Source organism: Aegilops tauschii, chromosome 3 (assembly GCF_002575655.3).
Source record: "Aegilops tauschii subsp. strangulata cultivar AL8/78 chromosome 3, Aet v6.0, whole genome shotgun sequence".
In the NCBI taxonomy this organism is placed as follows: domain Eukaryota; kingdom Viridiplantae; phylum Streptophyta; class Magnoliopsida; order Poales; family Poaceae; genus Aegilops; species Aegilops tauschii.
Genome location: NC_053037.3, coordinates 128,022,177 through 128,044,630, shown reverse-complemented (window position 1 = coordinate 128,044,630; position 22,454 = coordinate 128,022,177). Strand labels below are relative to the sequence as shown.

At 46.4% G+C, this 22,454-nt stretch overlaps 3 protein-coding genes across 3 annotated transcripts; all 3 read left to right on the top strand.

Annotated features, from left to right (window-relative positions):
• Positions 1 to 9,793: 9,793 nt before the first annotated feature.
• LOC109777255 (G-type lectin S-receptor-like serine/threonine-protein kinase At2g19130) lies at positions 9,794 to 12,440 on the top strand. Its single transcript, XM_020335902.4, has 2 exons — positions 9,794 to 12,298; positions 12,400 to 12,440. Exon 1 carries the CDS (start codon positions 9,916 to 9,918, stop codon positions 12,256 to 12,258), a length of 2,343 nt encoding a protein of 780 aa, XP_020191491.3. The 5' UTR covers positions 9,794 to 9,915; the 3' UTR covers positions 12,259 to 12,298; positions 12,400 to 12,440.
• A 1,545-nt stretch (positions 12,441 to 13,985) lies between these two features.
• On the top strand, positions 13,986 to 21,948 carry LOC109777257 (G-type lectin S-receptor-like serine/threonine-protein kinase At2g19130). The gene is given in 4 exon segments (XM_073510135.1): positions 13,986 to 14,261; positions 14,358 to 15,043; positions 15,045 to 16,445; positions 21,621 to 21,948. Coding segments are annotated over 3 exon segments (2,283 nt in total). The 5' UTR covers positions 13,986 to 14,261; positions 14,358 to 14,383; the 3' UTR covers positions 21,843 to 21,948.
• On the top strand, positions 17,072 to 18,927 carry LOC120975632 (uncharacterized). The gene is made up of 2 exons (XM_040402287.3): positions 17,072 to 18,233; positions 18,512 to 18,927. Exons 1-2 carry the CDS (start codon positions 17,072 to 17,074, stop codon positions 18,556 to 18,558), a joined length of 1,209 nt encoding a protein of 402 aa, XP_040258221.1. The 3' UTR covers positions 18,559 to 18,927.
• Positions 21,949 to 22,454: the final 506 nt, after the last annotated feature.

The window sequence follows — 22,454 nt, the reverse complement described above, 5'->3', positions numbered from 1 at the left end:
TGCATTGCCCTTTCTCACCTTGAGAGTTGGTGCAAACTTCCCCGGTGCATCCAAACCCCGTGATACGATACGCTCTATCACACATAAACCTCCTTATATCTTCCTCAAAACAGCCATCATACCTACCTATTATGGCATTTCCATAGCCATTCCGAGATATATTGTCTTTCATTTATTATGACGCGCTTCATCATTGACATATTGCCTTGCATGATCATGTAGTTGACATCGTATTTGTGGCAAAGCCACCATGCATATTATTTCATAGATGTCACTCTTGATTCATTTCCATCCCGGTACACCGCCGGAGGCATTCATATAGAGTCATATTTTGTTCTAGTATCGAGTTGTAATCATTGAGTTATAAATAAATAGAAGTGTGATGATCATCATTAATAGAGCATTGTCCCAAAAAAAGAGAAAGGCTAAATAAAAAAAGGAAGGCCCAAAAAAGAGAAATAAAAAGAGAAATAAAAGGGGACAATGCTACTATCCTTTTTCCACACTTGTGCTTCAAAGTAGCACCATGATCTTTATGATAGAGAGTCTCTTGTTTTGTCACTTTCATATACTAGTGGGTATTTTTCATTATAGAACTTGGCTTGTACATTCCAACAATGGGCTTCCTCAAATGCCCTAGGTCTTCGTGAGCAAGCAAGTTGGATGCACACCCACTTAGTTTCTTTTGTTGAGCTTTCATACATTTATAGCTCTAGTGCATCCGTTGCATGGCTATCCCTACTCCTTGCATTGCATCAATTGATGGGCATCTCCCTAGCCCGTTGATTAGCCGCGTCAATGTGAGACTTTCTCCTTTTTTGTCTTCTCCACATAACCCCCATCATTATATTCTATTCCACCCATAGTGTTATATCCATGGCTCACGCTCATGTATTGCGTGAAAGTTGAAAAAGTTTGAGATTACTAAAGTATGAAACAATTGCTTGGCTTGTCATCGGGGTTGTGCATGATGAGAGCATTCTTGTGTGACGAAAATGGAGCATGACCAAACTATATGATTTTGTAGGGATGAACTTTCTTTGGCCATGTTATTTTGAGAAGACATGATTGCTTAGTTAGTATGCTTGAAGTATTATTATTTTTATGTCAATATTAAACTTTTGTCTTAAATCTTTCGGATCTGAACATTCATGCCACAATAAAGAAAATTGCATTGAAGATATTCTAGGTAGCATTCCACATCAAAAATTCTATTTTTATCGTTTACCTACTCGAGGACGAGCAGGAATTATGCTTGGGGATGCTTGATACGTCTCCAACGTATCTATATTTTTTTATTGTTCCATGCTATTATATTATCTGTTTTGGATGTTTAATGGGCTTTATTATACACTTTTATATTATTTTTGGGACTAACCTACTAACCCAAGGCCCAGTGCAAATTGCTGTTTTTTGCCTATTTCAGTGTTTCGCAGAAAAGGAATATCAAACGGAGTCCAAACGGAATGAAACCTTCGGGAGAGTGATTTTTGGAACAAACGTGATCCAGAGGACTTGGAGTGGACGTCAAGAAATCAACGAGGAGGCCACGAGGTAGGGAGGCGCGCCTGCCCCCCTGGGCGCGCCCCCCACCCTCGTGGGCCCCTGGCAGCTCGACCGACCTACTTCTTCCTCCTATATATACCCATATACCACGAAACCCTATTTACACCGCCGCAAATTTCTGTACCTGTGAGATCCCATCTTGGGGCCTTTTCTGGCGCTCCGCCAGAGGGGGGATCGATCACGGAGGGCTTCTACATCAACACCATAGCCTCTCCGATGATGTGTGAGTAGTTTACCACAGACCTTCGGATCCATAGTTATTAGCTAGATGGATTCTTCTCTCTCTTTGGATCTCAATACAAAGTTCTCCTCGATCTTCTTGGAGATTTATTCGATGTAACTCTTTTTGCGGTGTGTTTGTCGAGATCCGGTGAATTGTGGGTTTATGATCAAGATTATCTTTGAACAATATTTGAATCTCCTCTGAATTATTTTATGTATGATTTGTTATCTTTGCAAGTCTCTTCGAATTATCAGTTTGGTTTGGCCTACTAGATTCATCTTTCTTGCAATGGGAGAAGTGCTTAGCTTTGGGTTCAATCTTGCGTTGCTCGATCCCAGTGACAGAAGGGGAAACGACACGTATTGTATTGTTGCCATCGAGAATAAAAAGATGGGGTTTATATCATATTGCTTGAGTTTATCCCTCTACATCATGTCATCATGCCTAATGCGTTACTCTGTTATTATGAACTTAATACTCTAGATGCATGCTGGATAGCGGTCGATGTGTGGAGTAATAGTAGTAGATGCAGGCAGCAGTCGGTCTACTTTTTGCGGACGTGATGCCTATATACATGATCATGCCTAGATATTCTCATAATTACGCACTATTCTATCAATTGCTCGACAGTAATTTGTTCACCCAAAGTAATACTTATGCTATCTTGAGAGAAGCCACTAGTGAAACCTATGGCCCCGGGGTCTATCTTCCATCATATAAGTTTCCAATCTATTTTTACTTTGCAATCTTTACTTTTAGTCTTTACCATAAAAATACCAAAAATATTATCTTATCATCTCTATCAGATCTCACTTTTGCAAGTGGCCGTGAAGGGATTGACAACCCCTTTATCGCGTTGGTTGCAAGGTTCTTATTTGTTTGTGTAGGTACGAGGGACTTGCATGTGGCCTCCTACTGGATTGATACCTTGGTTCTCAAAAACTGAGGGAAATACTTACGCTACTTTGCTGCATCACCCTTTCCTCTTCAAGGGAAAACCAACGCATGCTCAAGAGGTAGCAAACTTCCACCGCTTCCGTTTGATGACTTGAGCATTCATTGTCATATTGCTTTGCATGATCATATAGCTGACATAGTAGTTGTGGCTCAGCCACCGTTCATCATTTTTCATACATGTTACGCTAGATCATTGCACATCCTGGTACATTGCCAGAGGCATTCATATAGAGTCATATTTTGTCATAGGTATCGAGTTGTAATTTTTATTTCTTTTGAGTTATAAGTAAATAGAAGTGTGATGATCATCATTATTCATTTTTAGAGCCGTGCCCTAGTGAGGAAAGGATGATGGAGACTACGATTCCCCCACAAGTCGGGATGAGACTCCGGACAATGAGAGAAAAAGAAAAGGAAGAAAAAGAAAAAGAAAGAAAAAGAAAAAAAGAAAGAAAAAAGAAAAAAAAAGGAAAAAAGAAAAAAAAACAAAGAGAGAAGGGGCATTGTTAGTATCCTTTACCACACTTGTGCTTCAAAGTAGCACCATGTTTTTCATATGGAGAGCTTCCTATGTTGTCACTTTCATATACTAGTGGGAATTTTTCATTATAGGATTCGATGCACACCCACTTAGTTTTCATATTGAGCTTTCATACACTTATAGCTCTTAGTGCATTCGTTGCATGGCAATCCCTACTCCTCACATTGATATCAATTAATGGGCATCTCCATAGCCCGTTGGTTAGCCGCGTCGGTGTCAGACTTTCTTACTTTTTTGTCTTCTTTATATTTACCCCTATCAGCATACTCTATTCCACCCGTAGTGCTATATCCATGGCTTGCGCTCATGTATTGCGTGAGAGTTGAAAAAGCCGAAGCGCATTAAGAAGTATGAACCAATTGCTCGGTTTGTCATCGGGGTTGTGCATGATAAATACTTTGTGTTAAGAAGACAGAGCATGACAAAACTATATGATTTTGTAGGGATAGCTTTCTTTAGCGTTGATATTCTGAAAGACATGATTGTTTGTTGGGATGCCTGAGTATTGATGTCTTTATGTCAAATTATAGACTATTGCTTTGAATCACTTATGTCTTAATATTCATGCCATGATTAGATATATGATCAATTTTATGCTAGGTAGCATTCCACATAAAAAATTATCTCTTTTTATCATTTACCTACTCGAGGACGAGCAGGAATTAAGCTTGGGGATGCTGATACGTCTCCGTCGTATCTATAATTTTGATTGTTTCATGCCAATATTATACCACTTTCACATACTTTTGGTAACTTTTTATATGATTTATTGGACTAACCTATTGATCCAGTGCCCAGTGCCAGTTCCTGTTTTTTGCATGTTTTTTGTATCGCAGAAAATCATATCAAACAAAGTCCAAATGCAATAAAATTTCACGGAGAATTATTTTGGAATACATGTGATTTTTGGGAGTTGGAATCACCACAAACGGAGGTCCACACAGGGCACAAGACACCAGCGCACCACCCCCGAGCCAGGCGCATGGTGGTGGGTTGTGCTCACCTCGTACGTCGGTTGGAGCTCTACTTCGGGCGCAAGGAAGCTTATATCCGTAAAAAATCATGTTAAAATCTCAGCGCAATCGGAGTTACGGATCTCCGGGAATATAAGAAACGGTTTTCGGCCAGATCTGTGGAACGCGAAACAGAAGAGAACAGAGAGGGAGATCCAATCTCGGAGGGGCTCCCGCCCCTCCGCCGCATGGAGACCATGTACCAGAGGGGTAACTCTCCTCCCATCTAGGGGGAGGCCAAGGAAGAAGAAGGAGGAGGGGGCTCTCTCCCTCTCTCTCCCGGTGGCGCCAGAGTGCCGCCGGGGCTAGGATCGTGACGGCGATCTACATCAACAATCTTGCTACCGTCAACACCAACTTTCTCCCCCTCTATGCAGCGGTGTAACACTCCTTCTCCCCGCTGTAATCTCTACTTAAACATGGTGCTCAACTCCATATATTATTTCCCAATGATCTATGGTTATCCTATGATGTTTGAGTAGATCAGTTTTGTCCTGTGGGTTAATCGTGATCTGGTTGGTATGATTGTATATTTTATTTATGGTGTTGTCCTACGGTGCCCTCTGTTCTCGCGCAAACGTGAGGGCCCCCCGCTGTAGAGTGTTGCAATATGTTCATGGTTCGCTTGTGGTGGGTTGCGAGAGTGACAGAAGCTTAAACCCGAGTAAGTGGGGTATGACGTATGGGAGTAAAGAGGACTTGATACTTAATGCTATGGTTGGGTTTCACGACCTTAATAATCTTTAGTAGTTGTGGATGCTTGCTAGGGGTCCAATCATAAGTGCATATGATCCAAGTAGAGAAAGTATATTAGCTCATGCCTCTCCCTCATATAAAATTACAAGAATGATTACCGGTACTTGTTATCGATTGCCTAGGGACAAATGACTTTCTTGTTGACAAAAGATCTCTACTAAAACTAACTTAGTTGTGTCTTTATCTAGACAACCCCTAGATTTTATTTACGTGCTCTTTATTATCTTGTAAACCTATCCTATCACATCTATAAAGTACTTCTAGTTTCATACTTTTTCTAGGTAAAGCGAACGTCAAGCGTGCGTAGAGTTGTATCGGTGGTCGATAGAACTTGAGGGAATATTTGTTCTACCTTTAGCTCCTCGTTGGGTTTGACACTCTTATTTATCGAAAAAGGCTACAAACTATCCCCTATACTTGTGGGTTATCAAGAGTATCCAAGATTGATAATATAATAGCATGAAACAATCAAAAATTATAGACACATTGGAGACGTGTCAGTATCTCAAGCTTAATTCCTGCTCGTTCTCAAGTAGGTAAATGATGAAAATAGAATTTTCGATGTTAAATTCTACCTAGCATGTTTAACATGTAATCTTTTTATGGTATAAATATTGAGAAACAATGAAGTAATTGATATCAACATAGTAATATCCATGAATTATAGAACATAATCATTACTTCTTCAAAATATACAATGCCCAATGAATGTTGTCCCTACTCATTTATCATGATTCATGCCTCTTCACACTGTATGCAATCTGATGAAGAGGGAATCAAGGTTCTCTTCTTCTCTCTTGTGAGTATTTTGTCCATTTGTAGAAAAACAAAGCAGCAAGCCTTCTCGCAGTTTTCATTAAAAACCGTGTGCCAGAAAGTTCTTAGCATGAAACCAAGTACTACTACATTTTTGAACTGTGTATTTTAGTGAAATCTCTTGGCGTTTATGGATCTGGTGGAACAAATGTTGTTTAGGCATGATTGTTTTTCTCCATAGTTTAGTGTCTACATCGTTATTATTATTCTCCTAATAGTCATACTCTCCATTTCATAAAAGCGCATTCTGATTTGAGAATTCGGGGATGGACAAGACAGGTTTGTACCAAACAATTTCCTCAGAAATTTCTTACAATCCCCTACAGAATGGATAGTATGACTATTAGAAGAACTGTTTGCTAGGGGATGGACGAGACATGCTTTTACTAAACAATCTCCTTGGAAAATTCTTACAATGCCCTACAGAACCATCATTTTCTTCGTAGGGAAGCAAATATTTTGGGTTGTATCTTAAGGTGAGATGGTATGGGTCAGTATGAGGTGTTGGAGCAAAATTGGAAGGGCTCTTTGGCTCTACACTCCAGGTGAGGTAATAGGTTGAGAAGAAGAGGTTAGTGTAATTCCAGCCATGTTCATTGCTCTCCAGGATTTTCTGAAGTATGGCTTTGTTTCACGTATGTCTCCAAGGTTGCAAGGGATATGACATTGCCTTTGTTGTGCTCGGGAATAAGTGGTCATGAAAAATAAAGGTTTGTTCTTGTTCACTTGGTTGGCCACCACATTTTTGTTATATGAATTGTTTTGCATGTGACAGCCAGAACAACAGGTAGGAATCTATTTGTTCTTATATATTCGATTGGACAGCTTGGATTTTCAACATGGATTCTGTTCCATTGTATTTTGAAATAGCCAAAGAATGTCTCTAATAACACTAAGTAGCAATAGCAAGTTGGTCTTCATACCAGTCGTCTATATTAGTACGTGGTGTCATTTCAGATCATAGACTAACCACTCCTCCCCCTTTTGTGCATATCTATAGAGAGATATACCTTTGGTTATCTATCACATCTTCTGTAATATGTGTATTTGTCGATCCACTGATTTTGCAAAAAGAAAATCTTACAAGAAATACTAAGAGCCCACTTATGTCATCAAGAATCAACATTGCATCTCTGTGATTCTGCGGGTTTGTAGTAGCATGTCTAGCGTGCCAGCATCTTTGAAAAACATGATGTAGAAACCATGATGCAACAATCAGAATATCAATGCGAACATGCCTTTTCAGTCCATATTTAACAGTGATACAAAATTGTAGGCCCGAGCATGCTCAAAGTAGGCTAGGAAGATGACCAACAATTATATTGTGCACTTCATGACATATTTAAAATGGTTCTTCATGGTGGATCATATTTTTTGTGCATATTTAGCTAAGTATTCGCTCAAATACAAACATGTGACTTGCACCAAAAACAAATGTACAATGTTTTTCATGTAGAAGCAGTACAACTCTTGATTATTTAAGATGGCCAGACATCCTTTTCAGGTTCAGATGTATACTTTGTATTATTGAACTTGGCCGACCATGCTTGAATATTGTTTAACAATGGAAGATATTTTGGTGGTTTTTTTCTCCAAGTTAACGACGGAACAAAATCGTACGAACATTTATTTGCCCTTTGACGTTCTTGTGAATTTTCTGAAGCTCCGCAACTCTGCAACAAAAAAAAAACGAGACCAAGGGGCAAGCACCCCCGACATATTTTTATAGAAGAGTTCGAGAAACTCGGTTGAACTGCAACCAAGAAAGGCTCTCCTAATTTGCCCCTGGCTGGTCTTGGCTGCCTTCGGATGAAGCTACTACTTCTGTGCTAGATTGGAGGGATAAGCAAGAAAGCAAACCGAATGGGAAAAGATTGGGAGTATGCATTGACTGGAAACTAAAAATAGGAGAAGATAAGAGTATGTGTTGGACAAAGCTCACCCGTTTATCAACAACTTATCAACAACTAGGTGTCGCCTTTGTTTTTTTTAAGCAAGACTTCCCAAATATTATTTTATGAATGCATAATCTAATAAAATTGAGTAGGTTGACTTTTACACTGACTGTGTAATATTGACATTGTTATCAGTATTTTTCTCAAGCTTTTCTATAATTACCACTACGTTACAATGAGTTCAAATGTACTCACAGTGCAAGAAAAACATGAATGTTGCTACCAATTTAACTTACCATTGCACAATACAAGATAATCAATTGCCATTACTAGTAATTTCACGGAGGAGCAGATGTAAAAAAGACAGAGCGAGAAATAAATATACCATTTGACATAGATCAAATTATAGAATTAGAAGTATACACACATGAAATCCATAAATATGTAAACCGCTGAGACGCCGCCGACTCCAACATGTCCACGGTTAGACAATTGATGATACCCATGAGACGCGTCATGGCGCGGTTGAGCAGTTTTAGAGACTGAAACATAGTGAATATGAGATTCTTTTTTCTCATGTTATAATGCACGGACATATTTCCTATTTCCTATAGTATAATAAATAAAGCTCTCAGTTATAAAACAAAAAAGAAAAAACTGACGACGCAAACAAAGCAGTCAACCTAAATTGCGAAAGGAAAAACAAGTGCGACTAGTTTCAACTTTCAACTCCGAACACGTCTCTCAAAGAAACAAGTGCTACCATGGCGTGCAGGAGAAAGAAGGTTTTCAAAGGGAAAGATTCCTCCCGGCCCTCGCGTCGCCCCCCTGGGCGACTCGGGGGCGACTAGGGTTCCGCGGCCGCCGCCACCCCCCTCCTCTCCCTTCATCCCCTCGCCGCTACCGGAGACGGCCGCCGGGAAGCCCGTGCGGGCGTCGGTGAAGGTGGCGGCGGGGATCTCGGCGCTCCATCCCCTCTCGGAGGCCTGCGGTTCCTGGGGCGGCGGCCCCAACCGGAGAGGCGGCGCCGTCGGGCGGTGGGCGGCGTTCGCAGGGGAGCTGGCCAGCGTGCCTGGCCGCGCGGGCGGCGGGTGGTTGGTGGAATCCGGCCGCGGCGCGAAGTTTCTTCGTCAGATCTGGAGGTTTGAAATCCCTCTCCCTGCCACCTCTCTCTCGCCGTCGGCGGTGGCTAGTGATTCCTCTCTGGCCCCGGCGTTGGTGCGCGTTGGTGGCCAGCTAGGGGACCGGGGGAAACCTTGGCCGGTCCGGCCGGTCCGGCGGCGGCAACGCCCAAGGGCGCTGCTTTCCTCCATGGGGGCGCAGCCGAGGTCCCCTGTTTTCCACCCCCGACCCACCTTGCCCGGGTGAAAACCTTATATCCTCTCGGATTTGGCGGCGGCGGCGCCTTGCGCGTCGTGACCTTGCTGGAGGCGTCGTTAGGGAGGCGGGATGCGGTCGGGAGGCGCTGTGGGTGAGGGATTGAGCTGCCTCCTTTTAGCGTCCGATTCCACGAAGCTTTTCTCCACCTAGTTGGACATGGACCGCGGCGGAGCGGCCGGCTAGGGGTATCCCAAATCGAAGTGGCCGCACTATGTCCACCTTTCGTTGTGAGGGCGGCATTCTTCTAGCTCTAGGGTGAGCTTCTCTAAATCCCGACTGTGCGGCGCCTACGAGCCATGGCGAGGGGGTAGGGTCCCTCTTCGGTGATAGAGATGGAAGATGTTGTTCCCCTTCTTCTCTAGGTGTTCCTGGAGCATGGCCATCTTCGAAGGTCGGCTATGCCCTGCTCTGCTGCTCTGCTTTACTTCTTATGATCCTAGTGTGGAGTGCTCGGCCTCTGCAATCTGTAATCTTAATTTCCTTTTCATTAGCTGCTTGTGGAGGTTGTAGTCAGCGTTTCAGTCCAGTGTTCCCCATTGTATTGTTCTGACCGCTGCAATTTGGTTGTTTGTTGTAACTCCTGACCGGTTGATGGCTTTGTTAATTCAAAGCCGGGCTCTAGCCTTCGTTCCAAAAAAATAGAAACAAGTGCTTGCACTCTGAAGCCTCCCACATTTTTCTTGGAACTGTAGTACATTGGCGTTGCCGGCGCGTTCGCCGCCGCCACTGATTGTGGGGCAAGGTGCCGCCTTCGCTCCTCTGAAAGTTATGCCCACCAATGGCGGCGGCGCGGCGCGTTCGCTCGGCCTTGGCATCTCCCCACCCAAACCGGCGGCGCTGTTATTCCTGCTCCTCCACTGTTCCCTGCGGGCCGCGTCTGCCACCACGGACACCATCCTCCCCGGCAAGGGCATCTCCGGGAACGAGACCCTGGTCTCCAAGAGCGGCGGCTTCGAGCTGGGCTTCTTTCCGCCGGGCCCCGGCATCCACTACTTCCTGGGGGTCCGGTTCAGGAACATGGCGGGGAACAGCCCCACCTTCTGGCTCGGGGACAGGGTCGTCATCACCGACCTGCCCGCCGCGTCGCTGGAGATCTTCGGCGACAGCCTCTACATCAAGGAGAATGGGGCCAGCCTCTGGTGGTCGCTGTCACCGGGCGGCAATGCGTCGTCCGCCGCCGTGGCGGTCCTCCACGACAACGGCAACCTGGTGTTGAGGGACCAGGGGAACTCCTCCCTGGTCCTGTGGCAGAGCTTCGACTACCCCGGCGACGCGATGCTCCCCGGCGCGAGGCTCGGGCTCGACAGGGACACCGGGAAGAACGTCTCGCTGACGTTCAAGAGCTTCTCGCACAACGGCAGCCTCAGCGTCGACGCGACCAGGAGGAACGGGTTCGTGCTCACCACCGACGGGCACGCCAACGGCGGCACCTTCCCGGACTGGATGGTGTCCTCTCAAGACAACGGCAGCTCGCTGCTGCTGAATCGCCCGGAAACCGCGAATGGGACCGAGTTCTTGCAGTTCAATCTGGGGCAGATCAGCCTGATGAGGTGGTCGGAGCCGGATCCCGCCGCAAACGGCACCGGCGGCTGGGTCGCTCGCTGGTCCTTCCCTTCCGATTGCAAATCCGGCAGGTTCTTCTGCGGCGACTTCGGCGCCTGCACGGGCAGCGGGAAGTGCGGCTGCGTGGACGGGTTCGCGCCGTCGTACCCGATTGAGTGGGGGCTTGGGTACTTCGTCACCGGCTGCTCGAGGTCTCTCCCGCTGAGCTGCGAGTCCGACGGCCAGACGGAGCACGACGACTCCTTCGCCCCGCTGGACAAGCTGCAAGGGCTTCCTTACAACGCCCAGGACGAGGTGGCCGGAACCGACGAAGACTGCAGGGCGGCTTGCCGGAGCAAATGCTACTGCGTCGCCTATTCGTATGGCCATGGATGCAAGCTATGGTACCACAACCTGTACAATCTGAGTTTGGCTGCTAGGCCTCCGTACACCAAGATCTACCTCCGTTTGGGCTCCAAGCTCAGGAACAAGAAAGGCTTGCAAACAAGAGGAATAGTGTTATTGGTAACTGGATTCATAGGCCTTGCTTCTTTGGTACTGATATCGGTGTTGCTATGGAAATTCAGGAGGGATTCATTTGGCGCCGGGAAGTTTGAAGTAGAAGGCCCTCTTGCAGTCTACTCTTATGCACAGATCAAGAAAGCCACGATGAATTTCTCTGATAAAATCGGCGAGGGAGGATTCGGAAGTGTTTTCAGGGGAACAATGCCAGGATCAACTGCCATCGCTGTGAAGGATCTCAAGGTCCTCGGGCAAGCAGAGAAGCAATTCAGGACAGAAGTTCAGACACTTGGGATGATCCAGCACAGCAATCTTGTTCGTCTCTTGGGATTTTGCGTCAAAGGGAAAAGAAGATTGCTGGTGTATGAGTGCATGCCAAATGGCTCTTTGGATGCTCATCTCTTTTCAGAGAAGTCTGGTCTGTTGAGTTGGAATGTTCGGTGCCAAATTGCACTAGGCATCGCCAAGGGTCTAGCCTATCTACATGAAGAATGTGAGGACTGTATCATACACTGTGACATCAAACCTGAGAACATACTGCTTGATGCAGAATTCTGCCCCAAGATTGCCGATTTCGGTATGGCAAAGCTGCTTGGACGAGAATTCAACTCCGCGCTGACCACCATCCGAGGAACCATGGGATATCTTGCGCCGGAGTGGATATCGGGGCTGCCGATCACTAAGAAGGCAGATGTGTACAGCTTCGGCATTGTGCTCTTCGAGATCATCTCGGGGAGAAGGAGCACTGAGGTGGTGAAATTTGGGAGCCATCGATATTTTCCGGTCTATGCCGCTGCTCAGGTGAGCGAAGGGGAGGTTCTGTGCCTGCTGGATGCTAGGCTGGAAGGAGATGCTAATGTGAAGGAGCTGGATGTCACCTGCAGGGTCGCCTGTTGGTGCATTCAGGACGAGGAGAATGACAGGCCGTCAATGGGACAAGTTGTTCGCATGTTGGAAGGTGTCCTAGACACTGAGATGCCCCCTATTCCAGCTTCCTTTCAGAATCTTATGGAGGGTGATGACAGTGTTATATATTCTGATTTCTGAAGTAGGTTGCTAGGAATTAGTCACTTGTTGCTGAGTTGTGGTCAGTATCTGTGTTATGATTTGTTTCCAGTTCTAAAGTATGACTCTCTACTGAATAACTCGTTTTGTACACCGTACATATCCCTCTGCGGATTGTTGTAGGGATTCACAGAAGTTGGAAAAAGAAGATACACTTCCTTGCAGATTCTTCCGTGCATTCATCTCCTATCGACTTATGAAGATGTCGTACAGTTACACCTTTCAGCAGGCGGTGAATCTATACAGGGGTGTCGCCGTGAAGAAGTTGGTAAAAGGAGGCACCACACGCCTGCGTTTTGCAACACGCGTCTTTTCAGTAAGTCGGAAGGCTTGTTATTACCCGTGAATGAAAGGTAATCACCTACTACAGATATGGTATGGATGCTTGCAGGGATGCTTGCTTTTTCATGCAATATTAGTTATCTCTAAATTAACTCTAACTTTGTCACTGGTCTTGTCCTTGCATGAAAGAAGATTGTATTTTGACCAGGACAGTGATGCGATCTGGTGAATAATACTATGTTTATGCCCTGAGGAGACAATTTGTACTTCTCTCTGAGGCTCCGACTTCATGCCCATCAACTATATACATATAACTCATGAAAAGAAACAAAAGAACGGAAAAAGAAAAAGGAATAATAGACCCACAGGAGCAGACCATGTATGGAGCAGACTGGAGGTCTGGAGCAAGGCACAAATCTGAAAGCCTTGTTGAGTGGAATATTTGGCAAAAACCATTAGCGAAAACACTTTGTTACCGTTTGTCAAAATATGTTGCTTGACCATGCTTGGACTTGTCCACTTAGACAGCTAAATGTCCTTATCAACCAACATGTTGCTCTCCTGTATATAAGTTAATCATCTACTATAGTATATATGGTATGGATGATGAATTTATGGCAGAAAAATAATAATTGAATTTTACCATGAGTGGACATGCTGTTGGCCAGCTCATGCATTAAATAATTGGTGTGGCGTTGAACATATTACTAAGCTCTCATCTTAAGTGGGAACGTGATGACTGATGAATGGAACAAATGAAGGCCATGATCTTCTGTTCATTTCCATTGGTTGATGCAAACTCCTAGAACCTCATGCACCCGGGACAGTGGAATTAATACACTTCTACGATAGGTTGTGCAGTCATAAAATGTGGTGAAAAAACCCTAATGTAAACCCTTTTGGATTCCTACTCTATGTTAGGCTGTGCAGTCTGAAAAAATGCATTATGAAATCAATTTTAGAATAATCCAATTTGTTTGCAATTACAATTTGGTTCTGTTTCTGAAACTTAAGTGCAGCTGTAACTCTTCTTAATGAGTTATTTACAGTAAGAAACGTTTTCAGTTTGTCAGTGTTAGTAATGCTGGTCTATAACTGGAGTACGCCTTGTACACGTCATATAATGTTGCCACTTTATCTACTAGATTATCACATTTGTAGGGATGCTTGCTTTTTCGTGCAATATTAGTGATTTAATTCTAACCTTGTCACTGTTCTTGTCCTTGCACGAAAGAAGATTGTATTCGACCAGGACAACGATGGCGATCGAGTGAACAGTACCAAGTTTACGCCCTGAGGAGACGATGTCTACTTCTCTCTGAGGCTCTGATTTTCTGCCCATCAACTACATAACTTATGTAAAGAAAACAAAAGAACGGAAAAAGAAAAAAGAGCACTTGTTGAGTGGACCGTGTATGGAGCAGGCTGGAGGTGGAACAAGGCACACATCTGAAAGCCTTGTTAAGTGGAATGTTTGGCAAAAGCCATTAGTGAAAGCACATGGTTACCATTTGTCATTATCGATTAGTCAAAATAGGTTGCTTGACCCTGCTTGGACTTGTCCACTTAGACAGATAACTGTCCTGATCAACTAACAGGTTGCTCTCCTATTTGTAAACAAAACCAACCACCACTACTGGAGAACTGCAGAAACAGCGAGTATAGCATGGAGATGAGAGCAACGCGAAGCTTCTTTGCTTGAGGTGTGTATTATAATATCTGCCCTTGTTTCAGTTTTCCATCATAACCATGTATATATTGATCATTTCTTTGCTTTTTGTCTTCTTCTGGCTTCACAGATAGATTGTGCTTACACGTGAAGAAAATGAACTGCAAGTCTTCTATCTCTCTCTTATTTGCTGCACTGATCCCCTACATGTTCCTGGTATTTGATGCAAGTCAAGCTGCAGTTCCAACGGATACCCTTCTTCCTGGCCAATCTATCTCGGGCAGCGAAATTTTGGTCTCCGAGAATGGTGTATTTGAGTTGGGGTTCTTCTCCCCGTCCCCAGGTGCCATGAAGCACTACTTGGGCATACAGTACAAGAACCTGATAGGCAGCCACCGAGCTATGTTCTGGCTGGGGAACAGAATCCCTATCACCAGCTTCCTCAACACAACCTTGTACCTTGCCGCAGGTGAATTATATATCGAGGAGCTTGGTTCTGTTCTCTGGACCTCGGGTTCAGCAACAAATGGATCAGCCGGTTCTGTGGCGGTTCTCCTTAACACTGGGAATTTTGTTGTGAGAGATCAGACCAACCATTCTAAGGTCATATGGCAGAGCTTTGATCATCCAGCTGATGCTCTGCTACCTGGAGCATGGCTAGGATTGGACATGGCCACCGGAGCACACATCTCACTTACTTTATCCAAGCCTCCTTACCATTGCACCCTCGTGATTGACCAGAGTAGGAAGATGGGATTTGTCATGTCCATTGATGGGCATGACCATCTTGGTACCTTTCCAGACGGGATGGTAACATAGGGGAGAAGAAGGCGGTTTGGTCTGGCTAAATTATCCAGAGAACCCAAATGATCTCCAATTCATGAGACTGCATATGGGGCAAGTCAGTCTGCTGAGGTGGGTAAATAATGCGACGATTACTGGTTGGCAACCTCTGTGGAGCTATCCCTCCAGCTGCAAAATCAGTGCTTTCTATTGCGGCGCATTCAGTGCTTGCACAAGCGCAGGAACATGTGCGTGCATTGATGGTTTCAGACCAAGTGATCCAGATGAATGGAGGCTTGGGCAATTTGTTAGCGGCTGCTCTAGAGTAATACCCTCAGATTGCGAAGACGGCATCTCCACCGACTCGTTTGTTTTGTTAGACAACCTGCAAGGCCTTCCTGCCAACCCTCAAGATACAAGCGAAGAAACTAGTGAAGACTGTGAAGCAACCTGTCTGAGCCAATGCTATTGCGTCGCATATTCCTATGATCTCTCTGGATGCAAGATATGGTATAATGTGTTGCTTAATTTGACTTTTGGAAATGGTACCATTCACCACACCAAGATTTCCATGCGTATAGGTTCTCATGGTAAAAGGCGGCAAGGACACATACAGCATGTCATGTTGGTTATTGGTCCAATAGTTGTTGGTCTTCTTATCATGCTGGTGATTTTCTGGCTGTACAAGATATCTTCAAGACAGACTAAAGTGGATGGTTTTCTTGCTGTTTACACCTATACGCAGCTCAAGAGAGCCACAAGAAATTTCTCTGACAAACTCGGCGAAGGAGGCTTTGGAAGTGTATTCAAGGGAACAGTTGCAGGTCCAACTGATGTAGCCGTGAAGGAGCTTAAAAGCTTCGGGCACAGAGATAAGCAATTCCGAGCAGAAGTACAGACTCTTGGGCTGATTCAACACACCAATCTTGTGCGCCTGTTCGGATTCTGCAGCGAAGGGACCAGAAGGCTGCTGGTCTATGAGTATATGGCAAATGGTTCCTTGAATTCTCATCTCTTTTCAGAGGGAACAAGCATATTGAGCTGGAATCTTCGCCGTCGCATTGCCATTGGTGTGGGTAAAGGTCTTTCCTATCTGCACGAGGAATGCAGGGACTGCATCATACACTGCGACATCAAGCCCGAGAACATACTACTGGATGCTGAATTCTGCCACAAAATCGCAGATTTTGGCATGGCGAAGCTTCTCGGACGGGACATGAGCACGGCACTGACCACCCTCCGTGGAACCATCGGCTATCTCGCACCGGAGTGGGTGTATGGTCAGCCTATCACTCACAAGGCAGATGTCTACAGCTTTGGTGTTGTGCTCCTCGAATTGATCTCCGGGAGGAGGGCTACCGGGAATGGAAATCATCGGTACTTCCCCCTTTATGCTGCAGCTAAGGTGAACGAAGGAGATGTCTTGTGCTTGCTCGTGTTAGACTTATAATATAAGTCATGTATACCCCTTTGTATTTATTCCGTTGTATAAGGGGTTTCCTACATATGTACCACACCTGTACGTATATATATATCGGCCTATGGCCTCATGGGAATACAAGTTGCTTATTCCTAACATGGTATTAGAGCTAGGTCAATTTTTTGCACGCTGCAACTCGTGCTGATCTGTCTCGATCGAAGCCGCCGGCTCCCTCCCGCTCGCAGTTTCCGTCGCCGCTGCCTCTCCTCTCGATCTCTCCTCCCGATCAGCGCTGGTTGGATCGCCCCGCTGGGCTGGGCCGCTCTCTCTCCTCCACGCTGGGCTGCCCCGTCCTCCCTTCTGATCGAAGTCGCCAGCTCCCGTCCGCTGCTCCCGTCGCCCGCCCGCCAGCTCCCGCACGGGTCCGCTGCTCCCGTCGCCCGCCCGCCAGCTCCCGCACGGGCTCCCGTCCGCAGCTCCCGCCCGCCCGCTAGCTCCCGCCCAGGCTTGCTCGCCAGCTCCCGGCCGGGTTCGTCTACTGCTGTTGCCTGTGTTGTCTGAGGTCTGCTGCGCCGGATTTCGCTCCCAGCCGCCGTCCTCGTCCGGCCTCTGATATTTTCGGATCTTTGCCCAAAAAAAAAATGTCTGCTGCATCAGGCTACGTTGCTGTCCCTCGCTGTCCGGTGATCTTCGATGGTACCAACTACACCGAGTTCGCTGGCTTCATGCGTATTCACATGCGTGGCATTCGTCTCTGGGGTGTTCTTTCTGGCGAGGTCTGCTGTCCGCCACGTCCGGTCCCTCCGGTGGCCCCTACTCCACCGACTCCACTGGTTCTTCCTCCGGACGCTACTCAGGCCGCCAAGGATGCGGCTAAGATTGCTGATGAGGCTGCTGATCGTGCCTATGATGAGAGGGCTTTGGCTTATGAGGAGGCTCTTCAGACGTATCATGGTGCTTTGTCTGTTTACACCCAGTGGCTTGATGATGATGCTCGTGCTGCAGCTGTTCTCACTGCTAGTGTTCTGCCTCAGTTTGCTTCTGAGTTTCTGGGTCTTCCTACTGTCTTCCAGATGTGGACCTGTCTTCGTCAGCGCTATGAGCCCTCTGGTGATGCCTTATATCTTTCTGTGGTTCGTCAGGAGCATGCTCTTCAGCAGGGTGACTCTACTGTTGATGACTTTTATGCACAGAGTTCTGCTATCTGGCGCCAGCTTGATTCTCTCCGCAGTGCTGGTTGTCGTACTTGTCCCTGCTGCCAGGCTGTCCAGGCCGATTTGGAGTTTCATCGCGTCTACGAGTTCCTGTCTCGGCTCCGTAAGGAGTTTGAGCCCCGGCGTGCTCAGTTGCTTGCTCGTGGCCGTATTTCTCTCATGGAGGCACTTTCAGAGATTCGTGCTGAGGAGACTCGCCTACGTGGTGCTGGTTTGCTGGAGGTTCCCTCTGTGCTCGCTACTCGGGTTTCTTCCACTCCACCTGCTGCACCGCCCCATTCTCGCTCGAGTGCTCCGCCGCTCTTGCCCACTCCTTCTGGAGGCTCAGGTCGCCCCCGTTCACATTGTGACTACTGCAAGAATGATGGTCATATTGAGTCCCAGTGCTACACCAAGCGGAAACACCTGCGCAAGGCGCGATCATCAGGGACTGCGTCATCTCCCTCGCCAGTTTCAGCCATTGCTTTGACCGAGCAGGATATTTTGAGACTTAAGCGTCTGCTCGCGGCTTCAGGTTCTTCCTCGACGGGTACTGCTGGTTCTGTGACTGATGCTTCCCGCACTGAGCACCCGCCCTCTACACAGTCAGGTACATCCCCATGGGTTCTGGATTCTGGAGCTTCTTTTCATATGTCTTCTCATTCTTCCGCTTTGTCTTCTCTTCGTTCGCTGGATTCTCCTGTTCATGTCTTTACTGCTGATGGTACTCCACTTTCTGTTGCCAGTAGAGGCCATCTTTCTACTCCTTCTTATTCTGTTCCTGATGTTGCTCATGTTCCTCGACTTACCATGAATCTGTTTTCTGCCGGTCAACTTACTGATTCTGGTTGTCGTGTCATCCTTGATGTTGACTCTTGTTCTGTCCAGGATCGTCGCACGCACACTCTGGTTGGGGCTGGCCCTCGCCGCCGTGATTCTCAGGGTCTTTGGGAGTTGGACTGGCTTCATGTTCCTTCCGCTGCCACCACCATCGCCAGTTCCTCCGCTGCTGTCGCTTCTGTTACTGGTTCCTTCAAGCAGTGGCATCATCGACTTGGTCATCTGTGTGGTTCTCGATTATCGTCTTTAGTTCGTCGAGGCCTTCTGGGGTCTGTCTCAGGAGATGTCTCTTTAGAGTGTCAGGGTTGTCGTCTTGGCAAGCAGATTCAGCTACCATATTCTCATAGTGAGTCAGTGTCTCAGCGTCCTTTCGATTTAGTCCATTCTGATGTATGGGGTCCGGCTCCTTTCACTTCGAAAGGTGGTCATAAATACTATATTATTTTCATCGATGATTTTTCTCGTTACACATGGCTTTATTTCATGACTTCACGTAGTGAGGTGTTGTCTATTTATAAGCGTTTTGCTGCCATGGTTCATACTCAGTTCTCTTCACCCATTCGTGTTTTTCGTGCTGACTCCGCTGGTGAGTATATCTCTAAGATGTTGCGTGGTGTCCTTGCTGAGCAGGGTACTCTTGCCCAGTTCTCTTGTCCTGGTGCTCATGCTCAGAATGGTGTGTCTGAGCGCAAGCATCGTCACCTTCTTGAGACGGCTCGTGCTATGATGATCGCCGCCTCTCTTCCGCCTCATTTTTGGACCGAGGCTATCTCCACTTCTGTCTATCTCATCAACCTTCAGCCATCTGCTGCTTTGCAGGGTGGTGTTCCTTTTGAGCGTCTGTTTGATCGCTCTCCCGATTATTCGATGCTTCGCTTGTTTGGTTGTGTTTGCTATGTTCTTCTTGCCCCTCGCGAACGCACCAAACTGACCGCTCAGTCTGTTGAGTGTGTCTTCTTAGGCTACAGTGATGAGCATAAGGGCTATCGTTGTTGGGATCCTGTCGGTCGTCGGATGCGTATCTCTCGTGATGTGACTTTTGATGAGTCTCGTCCTTTTTACCCACGACCATCTTCCACGGTCTTTTCAGTGAAGGATATCTCTTTTCTCACTTTTCCTGACTCCCCTCTTCCTCCCGTCGCGCCTGTACCTATTCGTCCCACTCCCTCTGCTTCTCCACCCCTCGTCGATTCACCGCCACCATCTTCCCCGGTCTCCTCACCTAGCATGTCACCGGATTCTACACCTTCATCTCCGGTGACTTCTTCGTCGCCACCCCCTGATTCTACCTTGGTGATTCCTCCTTCTCTTGTTCCATCTCTTCCACAGCATTACACTCGTCGTTCCCGACCTGTGGATGCTTCCTTGGATGAGTCGTCCTCTTCCTCTCAGCCTACTTATGGTTTGCGTTCTCGTCCTCGTCCGTCTATTGATCGCTTTGGATTTCCCACCGCTGGTGCTGCTGTTCTTGAGCCGACTTCTTACCGTCAGGCTGTTGTTCATCCTGAATGGCAGTTTGCGATGGCGGAGGAGATTGCTGCTCTTGAATGCACTGGTACCTGGGATCTTGTTTCTCTTCCTCCCGGAGTCCGTCCCATCACTTGTAAGTGGGTCTACAAGGTTAAGACTCGCTCCGATGGTTCTCTTGAGCGTCACAAAGCTCGTCTCGTGGCTCGTGGTTTTCAGCAGGAGCATGGTCGTGATTATGACGAGACTTTTGCTCCTGTGGCCCATATGACCACTATTCGTACACTTCTTGCCGTTGCCTCTGCACGCCACTGGTCTATATCTCAGCTTGATGTTAAGAATGCCTTTCTTAATGGTGAGCTGCGTGAGGAGGTGTACATGCAGCCACCACCTGGGTATTCTGTTCCTGATGGCATGGTGTGTCGTCTTCGTCGCTCTCTCTATGGCCTTAAGCAAGCCCCTCGTGCCTGGTTTGAGCGTTTTGCTTCTGTGGTCACTACTGCTGGTTTTTCAGCAAGTGTTCATGATCCCGCATTGTTTATTCACCTTTCTCCTCGTGGTCGGACTCTTCTTCTTCTCTATGTTGATGATATGGTCATCACTGGGGATGACCCCGAGTATATTGCCTTTGTAAAGGCCCGTCTTAGTGAGCAGTTTCTTATGTCTGATCTTGGACCTCTTCGCTATTTTCTTGGGATTAAAGTCTCTTCTACCTCTGATGGCTTTTTTATATCCCAGGAAAAGTATATCCAGGATCTTCTTGCTCGTGCTGCTCTTTCTGACGAGCGCACTGTTGAGACTCCTATGGAGCTCAATGTTCACCTTCGTGCTACTGATGGTGATCCTCTCCCTGACCCGACGCGTTATCGTCATCTCATTGGCAGTCTTGTCTATCTAGCTGTCACTCGTCCGGACATCTCTTATCCGGTTCATATCCTGAGTCAGTTTGTTTCTGCTCCCACATCGGTTCATTATAGTCATCTCCTTCGTGTTCTCCGATATCTTCGGGGTACGATCTCTCACCGTCTCTTCTTTCCTAGCTCCAGTTCTTTACAGCTTCAGGCCTATGCGGATGCTACGTGGGCTAGTGATCCTTCTGATCGCCGTTCGCTTTCTGCTTACTGTGTTTTTCTTGGCGGTTCTCTCATTGCCTGGAAGACGAAGAAACAGATTGCAGTTTCCCGTTCGAGTGCTGAGGCTGAGTTGCGAGCTATGGCTCTTTTGACGGCAGAGGTGACTTGGTTATGGTGGTTACTTCAGGACTTTGGTGTTTCTGTCACTACACCGACTATGCTCTTATCTGACAGTACAGGTGCTATCAGCATTGCGCGCGATCCTGTGAAGCATGAGCTCACCAAGCATATTGGTGTTGATGCTTTCTATGTGCGCGCTGCTGTGCAGGATCAGGTCGTTGCTCTTCAGTATGTGCCTTCCGAGTTACAGTTGGCGGATTTCCTGACGAAGGCCCAGACTAGAGCACAACATGGCTTTTATCTCTCCAAACTCATTGTTGTTCCTCCACCATGAGTTTGAGGGGGGGGGGTGTTAGAGTTATAATATAAGTCATGCATACCCCTTTGTATTTATCCCATTGTATAAGGGGTTTCCTGCATATGTACCACACCTGTACGTATATATATATATATCGGCCTATGGCCTCATGGGAATACAAGTTGCTTATTCCTAACAGCTCGATGGCCGGCTACGAGGAGATGGCAATGAAAAAGAGCTGGATGTTGCCTGTAGGGTTGCTTGCTGGTGCATCCAGGATGATGAGATCCACAGGCCATCAATGGGGCAAGCTGTACGCATGCTGGAAGGCGCCGTTGACGTTGAGTTGCCTCCAATTCCAACTTCATTTCAGAACATTATGGACGGGGGCGACAGTGGCACATATTCTGCAGAAGTGTGATCTGAGCTCTCCTCGACTTACGGGTAGATGTCGCCATATACTATATGACTACCCTGAGAATTAAAGTTGCATTTGCATCCGGCTATAGTATTTATGATCAGAAGCATACTTGTATTTGTCATACAATCGTGATATAGATTTAGTTGTATTGTACTACTATACCCAATTTATCGTCCTAGTTATAATCTGGACAAACAGTGTTGCCATGTTTTATAAATCGGATATAGATTCAGTTTGAGATATTTTAGATCCGGATAGATGCGTTTAGAGAGCCGAGGTTTTTCCCTCTTTTCAAAGAAATGATGGGTTTGGAGAGGGTTTTTTTTACGCTGAAACCGTAGAACTATTCGTAGAACAATAGTTCTACGGTGTATTTTCCATTAAAATTTAAAATATGTACAAACATACATGCAAGCAGATGAAAATCTGCAGCAAACCAACTCCAGTTTTTCTAACATGGGAAATAGCAAATAGAGAAAGAAACTAATCAAATCAGGGATGCAATCCACTGACTGAGAGAGTTTAGCTTTGCATTTGTCCTATGATTGACCAACAGAGATCTTGCTTGAGCCTATGCTTCAAAGATAAAATTCCTGGTACTTTATTTCTGAA

Bases quoted from the DNA above. Each gene is read 5' to 3' on its own strand.
- LOC109777255 (XM_020335902.4), top strand. From the start codon at position 9,916: ATGCCCACCAATGGCGGCGGCGCGGCGCGTTCGCTCGGCCTTGGCATC.
- LOC120975632 (XM_040402287.3), top strand. From the start codon at position 17,072: ATGTCTGCTGCATCAGGCTACGTTGCTGTCCCTCGCTGTCCGGTGATC. The intron at 18,234-18,511 runs GTACATCCCCAT...TGTTCTGTCCAG, and splicing joins CCCGCCCTCTACACAGTCAG to GATCGTCGCACGCACACTCT.